This window comes from Mastigoproctus giganteus, chromosome 8 (assembly GCF_048544385.1).
Source record: "Mastigoproctus giganteus isolate SK-2022 chromosome 8, ASM4854438v1, whole genome shotgun sequence".
In the NCBI taxonomy this organism is placed as follows: domain Eukaryota; kingdom Metazoa; phylum Arthropoda; class Arachnida; order Uropygi; family Thelyphonidae; genus Mastigoproctus; species Mastigoproctus giganteus.
In genome coordinates this window covers 140,570,618-140,591,313 of record NC_143582.1, presented here as the reverse complement: position 1 = coordinate 140,591,313, position 20,696 = coordinate 140,570,618, and the positions used below count along the sequence as shown (strand labels likewise).

General features: G+C 35.9%; 1 protein-coding gene across 1 annotated transcript in view; it reads left to right on the top strand.

Moving 5' to 3' along the window:
* The window catches only part of Cad87A (cadherin 87A), a 778,434-nt gene that overhangs the window by 280,998 nt on the left and 476,740 nt on the right, over nucleotides 1-20,696 (top strand). Inside the window, exon 16 of the mRNA XM_090378948.1 lies at nucleotides 12,322-12,589. Coding sequence (XP_090235074.1) covers nucleotides 12,322-12,589 — 268 coding nt within the window. The remainder of the gene's footprint in view (nucleotides 1-12,321; nucleotides 12,590-20,696) is intronic.

The window sequence follows — 20,696 nt, the reverse complement described above, 5'->3', positions numbered from 1 at the left end:
GATAATTTGGGCAGATGGGCTAAGAAGTGGCAACTGAAGTTTAACCTTGACAAATGCAAAGTACTGCATATGGTTAGAAGTAACCCTAGAGAAACGTACCAACTGTGTGGTACTACACTTAAGGTGGTAGAAAATGAAAAAGACCTGGGAGTAATTGTGCAGGCAGATATGAAGTTTTCTGAGCAATGCAGACAGGCTGCCAGGGCAGGTCATGGGGTTTTGTCAATGATATATAGGAATTTTGCTAGCAGGGAAAAGGAGGTGATTATCCCTCTGTATAAGGCAATGGTCAGGCCACGCCTTGAGTACTGCGTACAGGTCTGGAGGCCTCATTTTAGGAAGGATGTAGATTTACTTGAGCGTGTACAGAGAAGGGCAACAAGATTGGTGAGGGGAATGAAGGGATCCTCTTATCAAAAGAGGCTTAAGTTCTGCAAATTGCAGTGGCTGGAGACTAGGCACCTGCGCGGTGATCTGATTGAGGTGTATAAGGCCTTGAATGGGTTCAGCGTGCTGAATTCTGATGGGATCCTTCCACTTGTTCAGATTACGAACCTAAGGGGGCATAAATTCAAATTAAGAAAGGACAGATGTAGAATAGATGTGCGGAAATTTGCCTTTAGCCAGCGGGTGGTTAATTGCTGGAACAAACTTCCATCTGTCGTTGTGGAAGTTGATAGGTTAAATAAATTTAAGGAGGAACTGGACAGGCATTTGGAGGGAATGGTGTGGATTTTTTTTTTTTTTTTTTTTTTTTTTTGGCTGATGCTGCATAAGCTCATACACTTGCTTTCTTGCATCACATGCCACTACTACTACTACAATCCATCCCATTTTCTGGGTTTTCCTGTGTTGTGGGATGCATTGCTGCAAACATCACATTCCAGTGATATTACTCTCTAACCAAAGTATGGGCATTTGATTCCAGTGATTTGATTCTAGTCTGGAGTGCTAATAGCACCAGGAAGGTGTCCTCACACAGTGCAGTTAGCCATTGAGAGGTGCAATTCTCAATAAACTAGAGAAGTTAGCAGGTGTATCAGTATCACTGTATTTTGTATATATTAAAAGAAAAGAAAAAAAACAAACAAATACAAAAAAAAACGTGGATGCAATTTGTAATGAAAAAAATTGATAAAAAATTATTTTTAAACATTACAACATTGCAAAACTTGCTGCTAAAACGACAGTAGTTCTTTTCTTGACACTTTGTAGTCTTTATCCATGTACAAAAATTATAAAAAACACTAGTATGAATTGCTTATTAAGCAGTTAACTTGGCATTACAGAAGGCAGTTTCTCATTCTAAACTTTTCATTTCATTTCACAAATATATGTGATCTCAGTTACAATCTGAATGATGTCCATTTCCACTTATAGTCTGCCTAACCTAGACTTACTTTTTCTGACAGAATCCCAATTATTGGTGGTTTCAACTACTGCTCTTTTTCAGTTGTCCCAATTATTCACTGTATGATTCCTTTCACTTTCAAAGTGGTACTTATGAATATGTCTGCTCTGATATTCTCTTTCAGAGACTTGGTACTTTGGAATCTCCTCTTTTTGATCTTTTCTGACTTAAAATCTCTCTACCCTATTTCAGCAAACATTACACATTGCAAAAAATATTCTACTCATATGCTGGCCTCTCTGTTTTTTTTTTTTTTTTTTTTTAACAGATTTCTTGTAACGTCAGAATTCGCTGGTGGAGTTGAACTGCAGTTCCAGGTACTGCCCCATAACCAATACACACATACAAGTCCATATGCCACACCAAACTGATTCAACATTGAACTGGGTGACTCCCATGTTAAATGGATTCATTGCCTTAGATTTAATATATTTCTTAACTAAGAATATACCCCCCCCATCCTTTTTGTATGTATTGTACTCACCATATTCAAATTCTGCATCCCTTATGTCTGGCTTACACCATGTCTCTGATTTCCCTACAATGTCTGCATTTGGTAACTTAATCAGCACTTCATTAAAATTTGTTTACTATGCTCCTATATCTGTATATTTATTGGTTTCAATAGAAGCAGTGCAAGAATCACTTTTTCCCCTTCCTGCAGCTCTAGATAATCTATTAATCTGTGTATTTCCCCAAGCTAGCAGGAAAACTGCTAGCTTGGGGAAATACATTTAACATTGCCTCGATAGCATTAGCAGATATTCTTGTATACCTTAAGTGTATCCCATCTCTACCCTGAGAAAAATTTCTACCCCTTGAGTCCTGCACAGTCTCTCCAGGGCTGAATTGATTGATACGGCTCTCAACATGTACTCTCTTCTGTTTTTTTTTTTTCTGGCAGAATTGCAGACACTTTCAAATTTAATCCTCAATTGTGACTTTTTCCCAACATTTCCCTGTATTTGTTAAGTCCCCAGCTCTCCTAATGTTTAGTGCCACACACATGCGTGCGCGCGCACACACACACACACACACACACAGCCTTCTAAAAAAATAATTCATATATGTCATATATGCATTCTAATTTAGAATGCATGTATGACACACTGTGCAAATAGCTGCTTTCTTTAATTTATTAAAAAGTTAATTGGTTTATTTGTTTCAATTTAATAATTATTCTTTTATCAGTTTGTGATACTAATTATATATATATATATATATATATATTTTTTTTTTTTTTTAATTTATTATATTATATTGTTTTTTTGACAAAGGTAAAGAAAGCCTACACAAGAAGCACACAAAAGTTTGATGAAATTTACCTGAAAAAGTACTTTGCTGTAACGGCATTTGTATTGTTGCTTGCTCAGTAAACATACAGTGGGTGTTATCGTTCAGGAGTAGAAATTGAATCCCATGGAAGATTGAAACCCTCCTGAAGTGGAGGGGGGTAACCTGACCTTTTTTCTTTAGAATCACTGGTGGACTAGTGGATAAAGGCACCTCCGTAGCCAGGTGGGAAGGAGCAGCAGCACACGCTTCTTGATTAGACCGGGGTTCGAGCCCGTCACCACCAAATATGGAGGATGCGGAAAGGTCAAGGAATGACCACTGCATATCCCGGAGCAATATGGCCTTAATTGCTAATGCTCCTAAAAACCAAAATAACAACAACAACAACTAGTGGATAAATTGTTTATTAAGAAAAAAAAAAAAAAAAAGGCAAAGGAAGCAAGCCCACACAAGAAGCACAGCAAACTTCGAAAATGTTTACCAATGAAACTACGTTATGAACATTTTTTAAGGCACCAGAACTTCCAATATGACTGTTTGTGATTAAATTAGTGATTCTAAAGAAAAAAGGTCAGGTTACCCCCTCCACTTCAGGAGGGTTTCAATCTCCCGTGGGATTCAACTTCTACTCCAGATCGATAACACCCACCGCCTATTTACAGAGCAAGCAACAATATAAATGCTGTTACGGCAAAGTACTTTTACCAGTAAATTGCATCGAACTTTTGCATGCTTCTCATGCAGGCTTTCTTTACCTTAGCCGTTTTTTCTAACAGAGCCTAATTAATATAAAATTAAGTCTAGCAATCACATACTAACATAAATTGGCTGTCAACCTATTCGGATGTTGTGCTTAGCCTATGCACATTATTAAAATTAGAATATAACTAAAAATAAAAACAAGATTAATAAGAAAATACTAAATAAACAAATAAAAATATACCTTTATTCATGGACATGGGCCACACTTATCAGTGACTTTGGATCAATGTTCAAAGGAAATGAACAAAATATATGATGCATATACGTGTCTGTTCATATCCAGTATTATGCATTAGGTGTTCATTTTAATTTAGATATTGGCTTTAGATGCTTAATTTAGCAGTGCCTAGTAATTATATAGCTAATTTTGTGTGATCCATTCCAACAAAGTTCTTAGCAAAACATTCTCTGCAACAAAGGAACAATGGCATGAAAATTGCTCCCTTTTATTCAGCAGACAATGGTGCCTCTTTTTGTGTTAATTAATGATTTTGAGATAGTCAATACCATCAATAGTTTTACCTTCAACCTGAAGTGTATAGTTTATCCTAACTTAATGTTGGCTATTCAGAAAAAGATTAATATTAAAAACAAAAGTATAAAATTTCCTATATGTTTACTGGATACCAAATTTCATGAAACAACAACAGGATATAGGTTCTTTACCTCATGAAAAGATAGATAAAAGTGCACCCAGTAAATGCCTAGATAAAAAACTAAAACTTACAGTAGAAAAACTTACAAATGCCAAATTCATTGGCATTTGTAAATTTAGGTTATTGATAATAACTCTAAGGTTACTGAACAGATCAGGGAATATAGACAAAAAATTGGTATGTGCATTTGACTTCAAAAACCTATTTTACCACATATCATGTGACATTTAAAATTGGCCCTAAATTACTGTTATGGCCATTTCCATGATAGTTTAGCAAACGTTTTTGAAGATAACATCTATATACAATCTGGAGGAATAGCAATGGGTGCTACCAGTTTATGTAATCTGGCAAATTTGTATCTACATTTCATGAAAGACATCTAGACCTTAGTGTTAAAGTATTGTGATTCATAGATGATGTTATAGAATTCGATTGCAATGAATATGAGGACATTTCTAATGGAATCTATCCAAGCAGTCCGAAAATTGAACGTACAAACAACAGCAATACTCAAAGTACCTTAAATTGGAAATAGACACAACTAACAATGTAGCACACACAAATTGTATGACAAATGAGATGAATTCAGCTTTAATATGGCTAATAATAATAATAATAATAATAATAATTCAGCTTTAATGCTATATGCCTCATAAATTGGAATGCTAATATTTCTAAAAAAAAAAAGTGCATGCTAATGCAGTAAGAATGCAAGAATATAGTAGAATTAAAATAAGTAGCAACAAAATACACTTAATTAGTAGCTTGAACAAATTAAAACAGAAACTGATTATCAATGCCCAGAAGGATATATAAAATACCATATGGCTGTAACCATTAAAACTTCTTCTTGTATTTCATGTAGATGCTACAATCTGGATGATATTGACCAAATTTGGAACAAATAAGTATTCGACTTTATTTTTAGATAGCACTCAATGTCTAATGGTATTCAACATCAAAATGATATACAAAATTGTCACCAAAATTAGCAGAACAGTGTCATCTGCAAGAAATTTGAAAGTGGTAAATTAATAAATAATTTAAATAAAATGTATATCAAATGCTATTGCACTTTAAAGTATACACTTACAAAGTTAATATCTGTTGATTTGCATGCATTGAAAAGTTGTAAAAATGGATATAGGCTATTAAACTAGACCACCTGGACTGTTATGCGGTAGAAAGGTTATACCAGTCCAGTCAGAATAATAGCATTCATTTTAATTTGATTTTTAGTTTTAATTTCATTTTTGGTTTTAATTGCATATTTAGTTTTAGTATTTCGATGTATTAAAGCCTCAATTATTTTGCACTCTGCTTTACATTTTGTTTTCAAAATTCCTTTTCAAAAAAATGCAACCTTAAGTTAGGATAAACTATGCATATCAGGTTCATTATAAAGCTATTGCTGTATTGGCTATCTCTAAATTGTTAATTAAAAAAAAAAGGGGTGGTATTGTATGCTGAATAAAAGGGAACAATTTTTGCACCATCATGCTTTTGTTGTGAAGAACAGTTAAAGTTATGATGTTTTTTTTGTTTCAGAGAATGGTTGGAATGATGATGTTCTTTTATTGTGGAGGCTGGTTGGAGCGATGGTTGGAATGAATCGGGTAAAGATATTAATGTAACATAACTATGCATATACGTAGCACTTTGTTTCTTTAGTCCAGTATATGGTAGTATGGTTATTAATATTATAGTATGTACAAATATTGGCTATGCAATTAACTACTAGGCACTGTTAAAATAAGCAAGCATCTAAATTAAAATGAACATCTAATGTGTAATACTGGATAAGGAGAACAGAAGTGTATATGGTATATATTTTATTCATTTCTGTTGAATATTGATCCATTCAAAGCCCCTGATGACCAATATTCATGTGAATGAATAAAGGCAAATTATTACTTTCTCATTTAACTTTATTTTCTTCAACATTACTTTAAAATCTCAAGTCCTCTACTCCAGATCCTTATTTCTTTGCTGGAATCGAAGAAGTTAATTATCTCACGTGGCCCAAACTCAGCGACCATCAATGTCATACTTCTTGACATTGATGGTCGCTGAGTTTGGGTGAAGTGACGTTAGCTATCCTCTTTGCTGCACTTTTAGAACCATTTCTCAAACCACATCCATACTTCAGTTCCTATGCAGATGACCTAAAGCTATTTGTCACTTCTGATAGTGCATCAGAAATTGGCCAAAATCTCTCTCTGGAAATAGATCTCCTTGTTAAATATCTTGCAATAGCTAGACTGCAACTGAACCATGATAAAATGGTGCAGATGACTTTCACAAAGAGGCACTACAAAAACAATATCTAGACATTCATCAATGGTAAGTTAGGAAAAAAAAGGTCTCATCCCAAATAGACATTGGCCTTACTTGTGATGAGAACCTTATATTTCAGGAGCATTTCCACCAAAGTAGGAACAAAACATATGTGGCATTTTGGGCAATCCAGCAGGTCCCTAATATGTCCCTGATATGTCAATATATAACAAGATGTCTCACACCCCATACCTCTGTATGCTTCAGAGATCTAGTCCTCTGCACCGGCATGCCAAAAAGAAAAGATATTTGGCATTGAATATTGGATTTTTATATGGCCCAAACACGAATGAGGGATGCAGTTCACTATATCCTGGATGAAATTACATGTCAACTTCGCCATGACACCTTGGAAGTTCCTCATCCTAGAAAAAACCATTGTCACTCTGTCGAAATTACTGACAAGAAGAGTTGATATTCTCAACACACACAAAATTGTTAGGTCCCAGATCCAGTCACAGAATGCTCTGTTTCCCTTAAGAATGAAACTCTAAAAATTTGCCTGCCTAATATGTTTTCAGCAAACACCTTAAATTATTTTAATGAACTTGAAATTTACTCATTTAAAGTAACTGAAAATAAGACACAAAAAAAGCAATCTGGGAGAACCTTTACCACAGCCTTGAGCAAGCCACATCTAAACCCTTTTGGGGATGTCTAGTATGAAAGAACCAATTGTGTATTTTCACTTGATCCAAGGAGCCAGTGAACTCTCCTATCAAAAGTCCAGTTTATCCAGTTCCTTATATTTATGTAAATATCAAATAACAATTATAAATATTTCTGTAGAACAACATTATCATTGTATATATTATTGTAATTATATTTTGTAAGTACCCTTCTTGTACCCTTCTAGCTTGCATGCTGTTCAGGAGGTGATTAAAAAAAAAAAAAAGCAATAAACTGAATAAAATAATAAAAGAATATATTTTCTTATTTAGTATTTTTCTTTTTATTATTTAGTTATATTCTTATTTTAATAATGTGCATAGGCTAAGCATAGCATCTAAATAGGTTGACAGCCGATTTATGTTAGTATGTGATTTCTGTACTTTATTTTACATTAATTAGGCTTGGTTAGAACAAAAAATAATATAATAAAATTAAAATAAATAATGAACAGGTGTTGTTTAATTGCATAAGCAATGGGGTAAATGTTACTTATGCATTAAAATGGGTTTAAATTAACTATATAATATTGGTGTAGATATACCATAGTTTACCCATAAATTAAACTACGTATGTAGTGTGAAAGGCATCATTATTTTATTGTACCTCATATTGTGGCTATCTTCACAACGAGATACCAGGTATCGCACTACTTCAAATAAGTAATGCTTCTCTAGTAGAGAAGACTAATGTTATTTATTCTCAGTGGATACCACCACCCAGATGGCACCGTTTCAAAGCTGTCGACCTGTCATCTGTGCGCAGGCAGGTACCCAGATAATGCAAACATGCCATCGCAGTTGAAAAGTGGTTCCACAATATGAGAGATGCCAAATGGTGTACAGAATGATACAATATTTGAAGATTAAATGCACAAGGCATAATATGATATGGATTTAAATTAACTATATAATATTGGCGTAGATACACCATAGTTTACCCATAAATTAAACTACGTCTGTAGTGTGAAAGGCATCCTTTTTTTTTGTTGTACCTCATATTGTGGCTACCTTCATAACCAGATACCAGGTATTGCACTACTTCAAATAAGTAACTCTTCTCTACTACAGAAGCGTTACTTATTCAAATATGTTACTATGTCTTCTCTACTAGAGAAGCTAGGTATTGCATTACGAGATACCAGGTATTCCACTACTTCGAACAAGTAATGCTTGTCTAGTAGCAGTCTAGAAGACCATGTATTGTCTACTAGAGGAACATTACTTGTTTGAATATGTTACTATGACTTCTCTGCTAGAGAAGCATGACTTATTCGAAGTAGTGCAATACCTGGTATCTTGTTGTGAAGGTAGCCACAATATAAGGTACAATAAAAAAAAAAAAAATGGTGCCTTTCACACTACATACATAGTTTAATTTATGGGTAAACTATGGTGTATCTACACTGATATTATATTGTTTATTTTTATGTATATATATGTAAAGACATAGCTTCCTTAGCCAAGTAGTCAGAAATGGGAGTGCATTAGCACACGCTCTTTGAGTAGAATGGGGTTCAATTCTCTGACTGCTAAATATGGTTGCAGCCATGTTCAGTGAGTTTGAAAATAAATGGAAGCGGTATGTTGTAGGTCAAACTTCCTCCAACAGATGGAAGTATAGAGATTTCCATGTAGGCTAACAGGTTATAAGTAACAACCAGTTTTGTTAGTAGTGTTAACATTCTATGTAATATTTTGTAATGGACAACTGAATGAATATCAACTTCGGTTTAAACTCAGAAAATTTATGAAAGTAACATGTGAAATGTTAAAAACTGTTTATGATGATGATGAAACATTATGTCATGCCAATTATATTTAAGTGATATAAGTAGCTCAAAGATTGTCATGAGGATGTTCACCATGACCCAAGAAGATGGCATACATCAGCCTCTCAAAGTGAAGAAAGGGTTGAAACAGGTTTGGAAATTGTGGCAAATGATTGTTGTTTGATGCTCAGTATGATGCTGATGAGTTGGATGTGAATAAGGAGGTGATTTTTCAAATTCTGCGCATAGATTTTAGGGAAAAGAAAGGTCTGTGCAAATTTTGCCCAGCAGAGCCTCACGAATGAGCAGAAGCAACGAAGAATGTCATCATCCAAAGACTTCATCCAGACTTACCATGATAACCCTAATTTCCTTCATTGTATTATCACTGAAGATGAATGTTGAGTGTTTCAGTATGACCCAGAAATTTCAGATTATGCTGTGGACTTCAAAATCACCACCAGGGCCCAAAAAGCTTTGTTTACAGAATTCTAGGATCAAGATGATGCTGATCATGTTTTTCGATAGACAGGGTGTGATTCACAAGGAATTTGTACTTGAAGGGAGAGAATGTCAATGTTGTATTCTACATATAAGTGCTTCAAAAGAGAAGTACACTATGGATTTGTGGAAGTGTGCTTCTATTGAAGTACATTTCCTGGGTGAAGCCACAATTTCAAGAGAAAGGCAATTTGTTCTTGTTGCACGACAATTCCCCTGCCCACACTGCACTTGTTGTGAAGACATTTCTGATGAAACATGACATTGTACAGATCAACCATCCAACCTACTCCCCTGATCTAGCACTAGTAGTCATCTTCTTTTTTTCGAAGGTTTTTGAAAACTGCCCTCAATGAAAAGAGATTTCAGGATGATGAGGATATAAATAAAAACGTACCTGCCAAACTGAACATCATCTCTTTGAATGCCTTTGTTGACTCTTTTCAGAAACTTTTAGAACAGTGTAATAAGTGCATTCAATCAGGCAGTGATACATAGATTAAAAATAAGCTATTTGTGAGCTCCTTCACTTTGTATTCTTTTTATTGTGTCAGTTGCTGAACTTTATTGCCACACCTGTGTGTGTGTGTGTGTGTGTGTGTGTGTGTGTGTGTGTGTGTGCACGCATGCGTGTGCTTTATTTTCATTTTAATCTTTTTGTTTCTTTTCTTTTAATTTATTTTATAAATAAAAGAAAAGCTAAACAAAGCGTGTTTTTCTTTTTATTATCGGACAAAACTTTTATTATGGTTTTTATTTTTTATTTTATTTTTATTTTTTAATTTATTTAATTTAATTTTATTTATTTTGTTGTTATTATTTCTTATTATTGTTAGATACATGTACCAAAAAAATGATAAAGTTGTTCCAGTACTTGGCTATTAAAAAGCATGAAAATTTATGCATCTTGAACTTTGCATTAATGAGAGTCTACTGTGTGTGTGTGTGTGTGTGTGTGTGTGTGTGTGTGTGTGTGTGTGTGTGTGTGTGTGTGTGTGTGTGTGTGTGTGTGTTATTTATGAGGTTTTTGTATAAGTAATTTGCAAGAAACTACTTGCCTAACTTGCGACTGGCTGCATAGATAGAGCTAATAAGTATATATATATTTTTATGTAAATGTTGTGTATTATGGTTTTGTATTATTTTAAATAAAGCTGGTGCTCCGGTTATCCGGGAGTGCAATTTCCTGTCCATGTTAGTAACAGCCCTGGACATGGTAGATATATGCATTCAGAAGTGTTGTCTGTGTGTATATATATATATATATATATATATATATATATATACACACAGACAACCACCAAAATCAAAATGCACCAAAATCTTATACTTATAATTAAAATTATACTTCAAATTAAAATTCTATTTAACATTACTGTATACTCTTATAGTTATGTTGTTATAATTTTAAACTAAGGTTTTAAACTTAAATTAATGGGTAATTGGCTGATATGTGAAATAGTATCACTTCAGGATGCCACACTATTTAACTATTTCAGCATATTTTGCTGAAATAGTTATATCGACTATTTCATCATATGGGTATGTGCTGCATATGGAGTAGCAGTAACCCCAGAGTAACATATCAACTGTGTGATACTACACAATCAGGGTGGTAGAGAATGAAAAGGACCTGGGGGGTAATTGTGCAGTTAGATATGAAGTTTTCTGAGCAGTGCATACCATCTACAAGAGTAGCTCATGGTGTCTTGTCAATGATGTACACAAATTTTTTAGCAGGGATAATGAGGTGATTATACTCTTGTATAAGGCAATGGTCAGCCCACACCTTGAGTACTGTGTACAGGTCTGGAGGCCTCATTTTAAGAAGGATGTACAGCTGCTTGAATGAGTACAAAGAAGGGCAACAAGATTAGTGAATGGAACAAAGGGTTGCTCTTATAAAGAAAGGCTTAAGTTATGCAAATTACAGTGTCTAGAGACTAGGCACCTGTGAAGTGATCTGATTGAGGTGTATAAGGCCTTGAATGGTTTGAGCAGGCTCAGTGCTGATAGGATTCTTCTGCTTACTCAGATTATTCACCTGAGATGGTATAGATTCAAATTGAGGAAAGACAGTTGTAGAATAGATGTGCAGAAGTTTGCTTTTAGCCAGCAGATAGTTAATTGCTGGAACAGACTTCCATCTGTTATTGTGGAAGTTGACAGCTTAAATAAATGCAAGGCAGAACTAGATAAACATTTGGAGCAAATGGATGGGTGAAATGGGAAGGTTTTTTTTTTTTTTTTTTGGCTGATGCTGTTATAAGCTTGCTTTCTTGTATCATATGTCTCTATTAATGCTAATGCTAATTCTAATATTTTGCTGAAATAGTGAAACTGTGGCATCCTGAAGAGATACACATATATCAGCCAGTTACCCACTAAGTTTAAAACCTTAATTTAAAATTATAACAACATAAGTATAAGGGTATACAGTAATGTTAAATAGAATTTTAATTTGAAGTATAATTTTAAATATAAGATTTTGTTGCATATAGACATACAGACAACCACTTCTGAATGCATATATCTACCATGTCCAAGGCCATTATTAACATGGATGGGAAATTGCACTCCCAGATAACCTGAGCACCAGCTTTATATTCTTCAGTCATATACTGTTTACTTTCCTACAACTAAAATTCTTCCACACTGAGCTATTAGTGTAATGCGAGGGCAGGATTATCTATTTCTGTCCGAATTATCTTCCTAATTTTGCCTTCCATTAGCTAAACAGCCAGACAATGTCTTTTAACCATAATACACAACATTTACATAAAAGTATATATATATTTACTATTTTTCTGATATGAAATGTTTTAGTAAATGAAATATTTACAAAATAGTTAAATAATTTAAATAATTATTTTTCCTGTAATTGCTTTAATCTAATTTTTACATGTAATCGTTAGATTTCATGTAGATCCAACATCAGGAGTAATCAATGTTGCTCATTGTGAGACTCCTGGATCAGGAAATTGCCTGGATTTTGAAACCCGTCCTACTTACTATTTATCATATCAAGCCGCAGATGATAAAGGTAGAGGTCAAACAGCAGTTGTTTCACTAATTATCTCTCTTGCTGATGCTAATGACAATCCTCCAGTGTTTCTTCAAGAAAGTTATACTGGAATTATTGATGAAGGAACCACAAAATTTGATCATCCTTTAAAAGTTGAAGTAGGTTGTTTTTTGTTTCCCTGATATTTGAACACCATGATTCTTTATTATTTTATGTAAATTCATTACTGTATACTGTTAGTAAATTACTCTCTTTGTAATATATCATTCAATCACAAAACATTTCACTCCCCCATCTCGTTAAATACCTGGTGATTATAAATTATAAAGTTTCCTAATAATTTGGAATAGATATATAACAGGACAAAGGGTGGGTTAAAGAAATATACCAAGTATAAAAAATGCAGAAGTATAAAAAATTACCTGGGGTTTTAATTTAAAACAAAAGAAATGGATGATTCCACTAATGGCCTTAAAACATTACTAACATCAGTGACAAAATGCAATGAAGTTAGAGGACCTATGAGCACATCTATTCATTGGGGAGCCCTTCTTTTTCCTGGAAAATATGCAGCCAAGTTAGTTTTGGTCACTGTATGGCACAACATTTTGGCTGGAATTGATGTTACTTCATGTTGTGTATGGCTTTTAAATTTAAAACAGTAAGAGGATTTTTGCAGTACACCGTTACTTTGAACTATACCCAAAAAAGCAAAAATTGCAGGGCATGGAGTTTGCATCTGTCCATAACCACAACTGATAGTTTGATTGTGGCAGGGATTGAAATGGAAAATTTTACGAAATTGCATATAGATTAATAAATTATCTTATCAAATACACATTATCAAAACCATTCTTGAACATATCTTTGTTCATTATATCTGCCTTCAGTTTTGATTCTACAAAGTTTAATCATATGTCATTCAAAAGTTATATCAGTGTTAAGATAATCACTAGAATTTAATTAATTAAATTGATATTCATTTAAGTAACATGGTGCAAATGATTAATTGACATTAGAAATCAGGATATATTGTTGTTGTTATTATTATTATTATTATTGTTGCTCTTATATTATTTCTCCCTGATTGGGGGATTCCACTCCGTGACTGGTACTGCTAACAAGTACACCTATTGCTGCTAGGCTACTGTGTAGAGTCTTTGGTACCATACTGGTGGTTGACACGATGATTGGGATGGTTTATACTTCTTGCATATGCCACATCTTCTTGATCTCATGTCTCAGGTTTGTGTACTTCCTAATTTTTTCCTTGTGGGTTTTCTGGACATTGCTAGTGTTCGGCACCGCTATGTCAATCAGGTAGGTAGCCTTTTCCATCTTGTCCACAAGGGTTATGTCCAATCTGTTGTGCGAGATAGTCTTATCCGTTATTATGGCGCGGTCCCAGTATAACTTGTGGGTTCAGGTCTCTAGTACTGTCTAGGGTTTGTACTTGTAGTATGGTACACTTTCTCTGGTCAACTGGTATTTCCTCGCTAGCTTCTGATGTATTATCCTGGCTACCTGGTCGTGTCTATGAGTGTATTCAGTCTGGGTGATCACCCTGCGGTGATGTGTTGGATCATTGGGCATCTCCGTAGCCAGGTGGGCAGGAGCTGCAGTGCGTAGCACACACTTCTTGATTAGACCAGGGTTCGAGTCCATGACTACCAAATACGGAGGATGCGGAAAGGTCAGGGAATGACCACCGCGTATTCCTGGAGCAATATGGCCTTAGTTGCTAATGCTCCTAAAAACTAAATAACAATAACAACACCGTTGGATCATTTCTGAGACCAGGTGGCATCGTCGACATGTGTCATCTGACATTCCGGACTCCTTTGTGATGTATTTTCTATAGTTTCTGGTGTTGATTACCTGGTCTTGGATAGCCAGCATGAATCCTTCAGTCTCGGGGAAGAGCGTCCCGCTTGTGAGCCATGCATTGGAAGCAATGTTATCGATGTGATCTTGATGGAGGTCATTGTAGTGTCTGCCATGGAGTGTCTTCTTTGCACATCTTTCTAACTTCGTTTCTTGTACCGTCTGGGTGGGAAGGGTTTCCTCGCTTAGGTTGAGTGGAGTATACCACTTATCTATCTTCCTTATGGCCTGGTGGAGTGGTGCTGTGTTGTTCTCGAAGTAATCCCTCAGGTTAACTATCGCTGTTTTCTATTGTTCTATCAGGTCTATCAGGCCCCTTCCTCCCTCTTTCTGAGGTATTGTTATTCTTTCCACTGCTGACTTCAGGTGGTGTTGGTGACTCTTGGTCATCATTGTCCTTGTCTTTCACATGATATCTTCTAGCTCGGTGTTAGTCCAATCTATGACCCCAAATGTGTATGTTAGTACTGGAGCTGCATAGGTGTTTATGGCTTTAACTGTGTTCCCTCCGTTCAATTTTGCTTTCAGCAGGTTTCTGAGTCTCTGATGATGTTTTTCGGTCAGGCACTTCTTGATTTCCTTGTATTCTAACTGCTCAGCCTGCATCATCCCTAGGTATTTGTAGGTCTCTCCTTCTGATATATAGTTTCAATCTCTTTACCAGTCAGCAGCTGGTAGTTTTGGCCAAATAATTTTCTCTGGTGCAGTGTGTGGGTCTTGTATTTTTCTAGACCAAATTCCATCCTGATATCCTTGCTGAATTCTTCAGTGATCCGGAGTAGTTGCTGGACATGGGCGTCCACAGAAAATTTTCCGGGGGGGGGCAAAGCTTGAAGACAAATAATTACATCAATAAATTTTTATTTAATTTTTTACATAATTATTTAATTAAACAAGTATTTATAGAATACAGTATTGCATCAATACAAAAACACATACATAATGTATATAAATTTACAATATAAAGGAAACAAGAATTAATAAATATATATATATATATATATATATAACAGTTTTTTTAGTTTATAATACCAACTAGATAAATTGGAGAATTTAGCATAAAAGTATTAAGGATGCAAACTATACTCATTTCTGTTTGCCATTTGCCAGATGGCAAACAGAAACAGATAGCTTCAGCTAATTATTGATGGGATATATTGAGTGGAGCTAGCCTTAATGTTCCATTCAATGTATCCATATATCTATAATTAGTTATATTATCATTTTAATGTTTTAAAATGATAAAATTTAAAATATAAAATTTTACTATTTTATATTATTTTATTTTATGTGTTTATTTATAGGGTACAACAAAGAAGTCCAATTTAGGTTACCCAAACTTGGCCCTTTTAAACTAATGAGTATAGTTTGCACCCCTAATATATTTATGCTAAATTCTCCAATTTATCTAGTTGGTATTACAATTAACTAAAAAATTGTTATATATACAGACAGATGTAATGTACAATCATAAATTTGATGGCATTAATCTGTTCTGTCTCTTTCTCTTTTTCTATTTCTTATATTCTTTTACATACCTTCACATATATATAGATAATAATTTCAATAATCACGTATCTTATAAGAAATGAATTCTCCATCAATAATAAAATCAATCGCTTGCAAACCTATTGATGACATTTTCAATAAATTTCTTATTTACCACTTTCTCTTCTAGTTTTTTCCTGTGCACACTAATCATACATAAACCTTATGGGCGAGTTTCTGAGATAGTGGAAACCTTAACCATGTTTTCACACGTCTCAAGGTGCTAAAACTTCTTTCAATGGTACAGGTTGTAACAGGTAATATCATACCAATAGTTATTGCCGAATTAACAGAAGGGAAATAGTCGCAATGTTCCAAAACTTCTGGTAAAGTTTGGGGAATATCAGTCGATGAACCAAAAACAGGAACTCTGTTTTATTGCTGCAATAGATGAAACACGTATTCTATGGTTACCCCGCAGAGGGCCGAAACCGGCCAACCCGTAATAAAATTTTAAGGCAGCCAAAGCATCCCATGGTCGAGGGTGTAAGGTTACGTATCTCAATCACTTTTATGATTATAATTTGTGGAATTTTTTACTCGATCCCAGGGAGGGGCAAGTACCCCATTTGTCCCCCTCTGTGGACGCCCATGTTGCTGGAGTTGCTTCTTGGTTGCCATGACTTGATGTCATCCATGTACATCAGGTGGGTGAGGGTGTACAGGTTCTTTCTTCCTAGCCGAGTGGGTAAAGTACCTGTCCGGCAACCCAAAGGTTGCGGGTTCGATTCCCGCCTCGGGCTTGGATCAAAGTACTGCAAAAACCTTGGGAGGTGCAATATGGCCACAGAAGCTGATGCGCCAACAACTACCTTCTTTGAGGTTATATCCATACTTGCTGCCGTTGAGCATGGTGGATAGCGGGTTGAGTGCTAGACAGAACCATAGTGGGCTCAGAGCATCTCCCTGAAAGATTCCTCTTCTAATGGGGATTGGCCTGGTTGTGATGTTCTCGACCTTAATGGTGGTACCCCATTTTGCCCTTGTTGCTCCTAGGAAGTTTGTCACTATTGGATTGACCTTGTAGATCTTCAGGGTCTCTATTAGCCAGCTATGAGGTACGGAGTCGAAAGCCTTGTGGTAATCTATGTAGGCCATGTATAGGTTTCGGTGCTTCTTGAAGGCTTGCCCCATAACTGCGACATGTATGGTTAATTGCTCCTTGCATCCTTTGCTCCTCTACTTGCATCCTTTTTGCTGTTCGGCCATTATGTTCTGACTCTCTAAGTGGTCCGATATCTTCTTAGTTATGAAGCTGGTCACAATCTTGTACATCATTGGGAGGCATGTGATTGGCCTGTATTTCGCCGGGTTTCTTGTATCTTCATCTTTAGGCTTCAGATATGTGACTCCTTCAGTGAGAAACTTCGAGATTGTCTCCGGGTGCCTTATCATTTGAGTGAACTGCTCTGCTAGGTGCCTGTGTGTGTGCAGGTGAGCTTCTTGTACCAGTAGTTGTGGATGTTATCAATTCCCGTTGTGGGTGTTCCTCTTGCCAGTTGTGGGTGTTCCTGATCGACTGTTTTACTTCTTCTTCTCGAATCTCCCACTCTCTCATCTCTTGTATGTCCTTCATTTTCTTCCATTCTACTTCTATCCAGGGTGCTCTGCTGTTATGTCTTACTTCACTGCTCCAGATATTTCCCCAGAACTCTTCGATTGTCTTCTTCTCAGGTGGTCCATTTCCTGCTTTCTCGTGTTCACCCAGTTTCCTGTAGAAGGCTCTTTGGTCCTCATTGAAGATTTGGTTGTTTATTTTCCTCTGGGAGCTCTCTTTGTATCGGTGTAGTCTCTTGCTGAGTGCGAGGAGGTTCTGCTTCAGTGTGTCCAAGTATTCTCCTATTCTCTGATTTCTGGTTTCATGTTTGCTGTGGACGATGTCTCTCTTGAGGATGCTCATCACCTTTCCAATCAATTTCTTACTTCTATTACCCTTTGGAACTGGGTCAACTGACTTATCTTGACTTAATTCTTCTATCTTCTACTGAAGTCTTCTTTCCCAAGCTGGCAGTTCCTTCTGTTTTCGGTTCTTCTGCTGCGTCTCTCGTTTCTTTTCCATTAATCCTAGTGGCTGCTATGGCAGCACAGTATATGGCTGTTTGGATAGTCTCCAGCATTGCACTGTTGTTGTCAAGGTAATGTGTTAGGTTATTATTATTTGCCAATTGAGGCAGTCTGTTACTCTCCACAGGATTTTATTTGGCCTCTGCTTAGGTATCACATGGGTTTTTGTGGGGTCCATTCCTTTGAATTCTGTTAGGGCCTTCTTCCACTTGTCTTCTATTCTGGATAGCATGACTTCGTCTCTTTCCACTTCAGCTACTCTGGGTTGTATTTCTTCTTGCTGTTCCTCCTTTGGTTCCATGGTATGCTGTTCCTCCTCTGGTTCCATATTGACCATATTCTTTGTGCTTTGTAGCAGATCGCTAACATCCTGCTTGATTTTTTTCCAAGATGGCAGGAACTATTAGGTTCTTCGTGATGATGGTTCTTCTTTGATCTGCTAATCGCTGTTCGGTGACCTGAACAACCGAGTATCATTTCAACCACTTGGTATGTAGTTGCGATTTGTACATTGTCATATCGGTCTCTAGCCTGGTTATTTCATAGTATGCTCACATGATGTATGTATTCATTTCAATGCTCCACTTCCTGCGTTTGCATTTTCTTCCTTCCTGGGTGGTCACTAGCACAGGAAACACTTCCAGTTGGTGGGGCTGGATGGTCTTGCCCTTCTCTTGTGGTATCCTTACGGGGGACAGCACCACTTGCTCCACTGTCTTGCTCAGGAGACTGTCTCCAACTTTTCGAACTGACCCCTCTGCCTAAGACCTGAACATGAGTGACTTTATCCTGCGCCACACTTGATGCAGTATGAATAATATTTATCTGTGACATCATCCATCTATGGAGGTGGACTTGTTTAGCTTCAGCTTATGTCCAGTGGTTTATTTATTTATTTAGTTCTCGCGAGCGACACCAGATGGCTCCACTATCTGCCTCAGCCATCACTTCGACGTTGGGGAAGGTAAGTCCAATGGGGTAACTTTCACAATGTTTTTTTTTTTTTTTTTTGTTTTTTTTTATCTTTTAATATTATTATTATATCTGTCTCCCAGTGTAATAGAGCAGCGTTCGCTTCCACCAATGTGGGATTCGAACCCGGGTCCATCATCATTATTATTATTATTAGCTATATGGTGCAAGGAAGCCTGAGGTTTATGCTGCACCAGCCAAAAAAAAAAAAAAATTTTGAATTACCCTGAGAGAGAACGAATAAGAGTCAGAAGTAGAAGGGAATCACCAAGAAAGAGAAGAATGGTGATATCCAGCTCAGGACCCTGGGTGTGCCAACCCCATACTCACCAGATGTGAGCCCCTGGGGTTAATATATAAGCACAATTATAACAGTTGAATCAGTAGTGTAAAAGATAATTGATTTTCATATGTGTTTTTATTACTTTGGACAAATGTAATTAAATTCAGATGTGCCCACCCCAGCTTCCTTTATTCTTTTGACAAAAACATTGAACAAAGTGATGCAAATGACATACATAAAAGAAAAACTGTGCTGCCAGGAAGGGAATTTATTGATTAAATAAACTGACCATTTAATATTAAATTGGAACCCTATTTTGTGATCTTTATATTACTTATGTTTAATTTGCTAATATAATATTTTTGAATATTTGACTTTATTGAATCATATTTAATAATTTAATAATAATGTTAAGACTTAGTACTGTAGTTATTATAAGTTTGGTATCCTTTTTAAAACAGCTATGCAAGAAAGACTACAGCCTCCGTAGCCGAGTGGGCAGGAGTGGGAGTGCAGTAGCACACGCTCTTTGAGTTAGACCAGGGTTCAAGCCCCTGACTGCTGAATACTGCCAACCCACACTGGACCAGCATGGCAGATTATGGTCCATTTCCCTCAGCATGAATTGTTGAGGAGGCTTTCATCCTGAAGTGGGTTGATAATGCTTCACTTTTTACTTTTTTATGCAAGAAAGTGCAAATATGTACGTGATATTAAAAAAAAAAAAAAAAGTGTTCTTGTTTATACTCCAGTTTATTTGTCATAATATCCAGTCACATTGATCAGACAAGATCACCCCTTAACAAATCTGTGGTGTAATGGCAGTATAACTGCATTTCTGGCTAGATGGTCTTGCATTACTTCTTTAACCACGACTCCATTATTTTCCCTGGAACAGAAGTCAAGCTTACAGTTTTGTGATTATTCATTTCAACCTTTGATCCTTCATTGTAAATTAGGAATATATTTGCAAATCTTCAGTCTGTAGGGAACTCCTCCCCTGAATCCAAGAATGCTCTTGTTGGATTTGCTTACCTCTTTTTTTTCCAATTTGTTTATTTCTCTATACAAATTTGTTGCTCAGAGTTATATTTGTATATAACTGGGAACAACAAATGATACATAAATATAATACAATTTCTCTTCCACTTTCCTCTCAGTTTATCACAATCAGCTTCCTGTTAGAATTTGACACACTTCTGGCATCCCCATTACTAAAAAATTCATGTGTGAATGTAGATGGAAAATACCTATTCAGTTGCTAGATACCTGAACAGGTCATCAACATTTAAACCATTGCTATCTATTGAAGACCAATGTGATTCATCTTCTTTTTTCTAGTGTTTACATAAGTAAAGAAGTCTTTGCTGCTTTTCTTTGCCTTCTCTGCCAGAGTTGTCTCCTCATCTGCTTTTGCCTAACCTCTTTTGTAACTTTATTGCAGACTAGTTTATATCTACTGTACACATCTGTATCACCTAATAATTTATATGTATCCCATACATTTTCTTCTC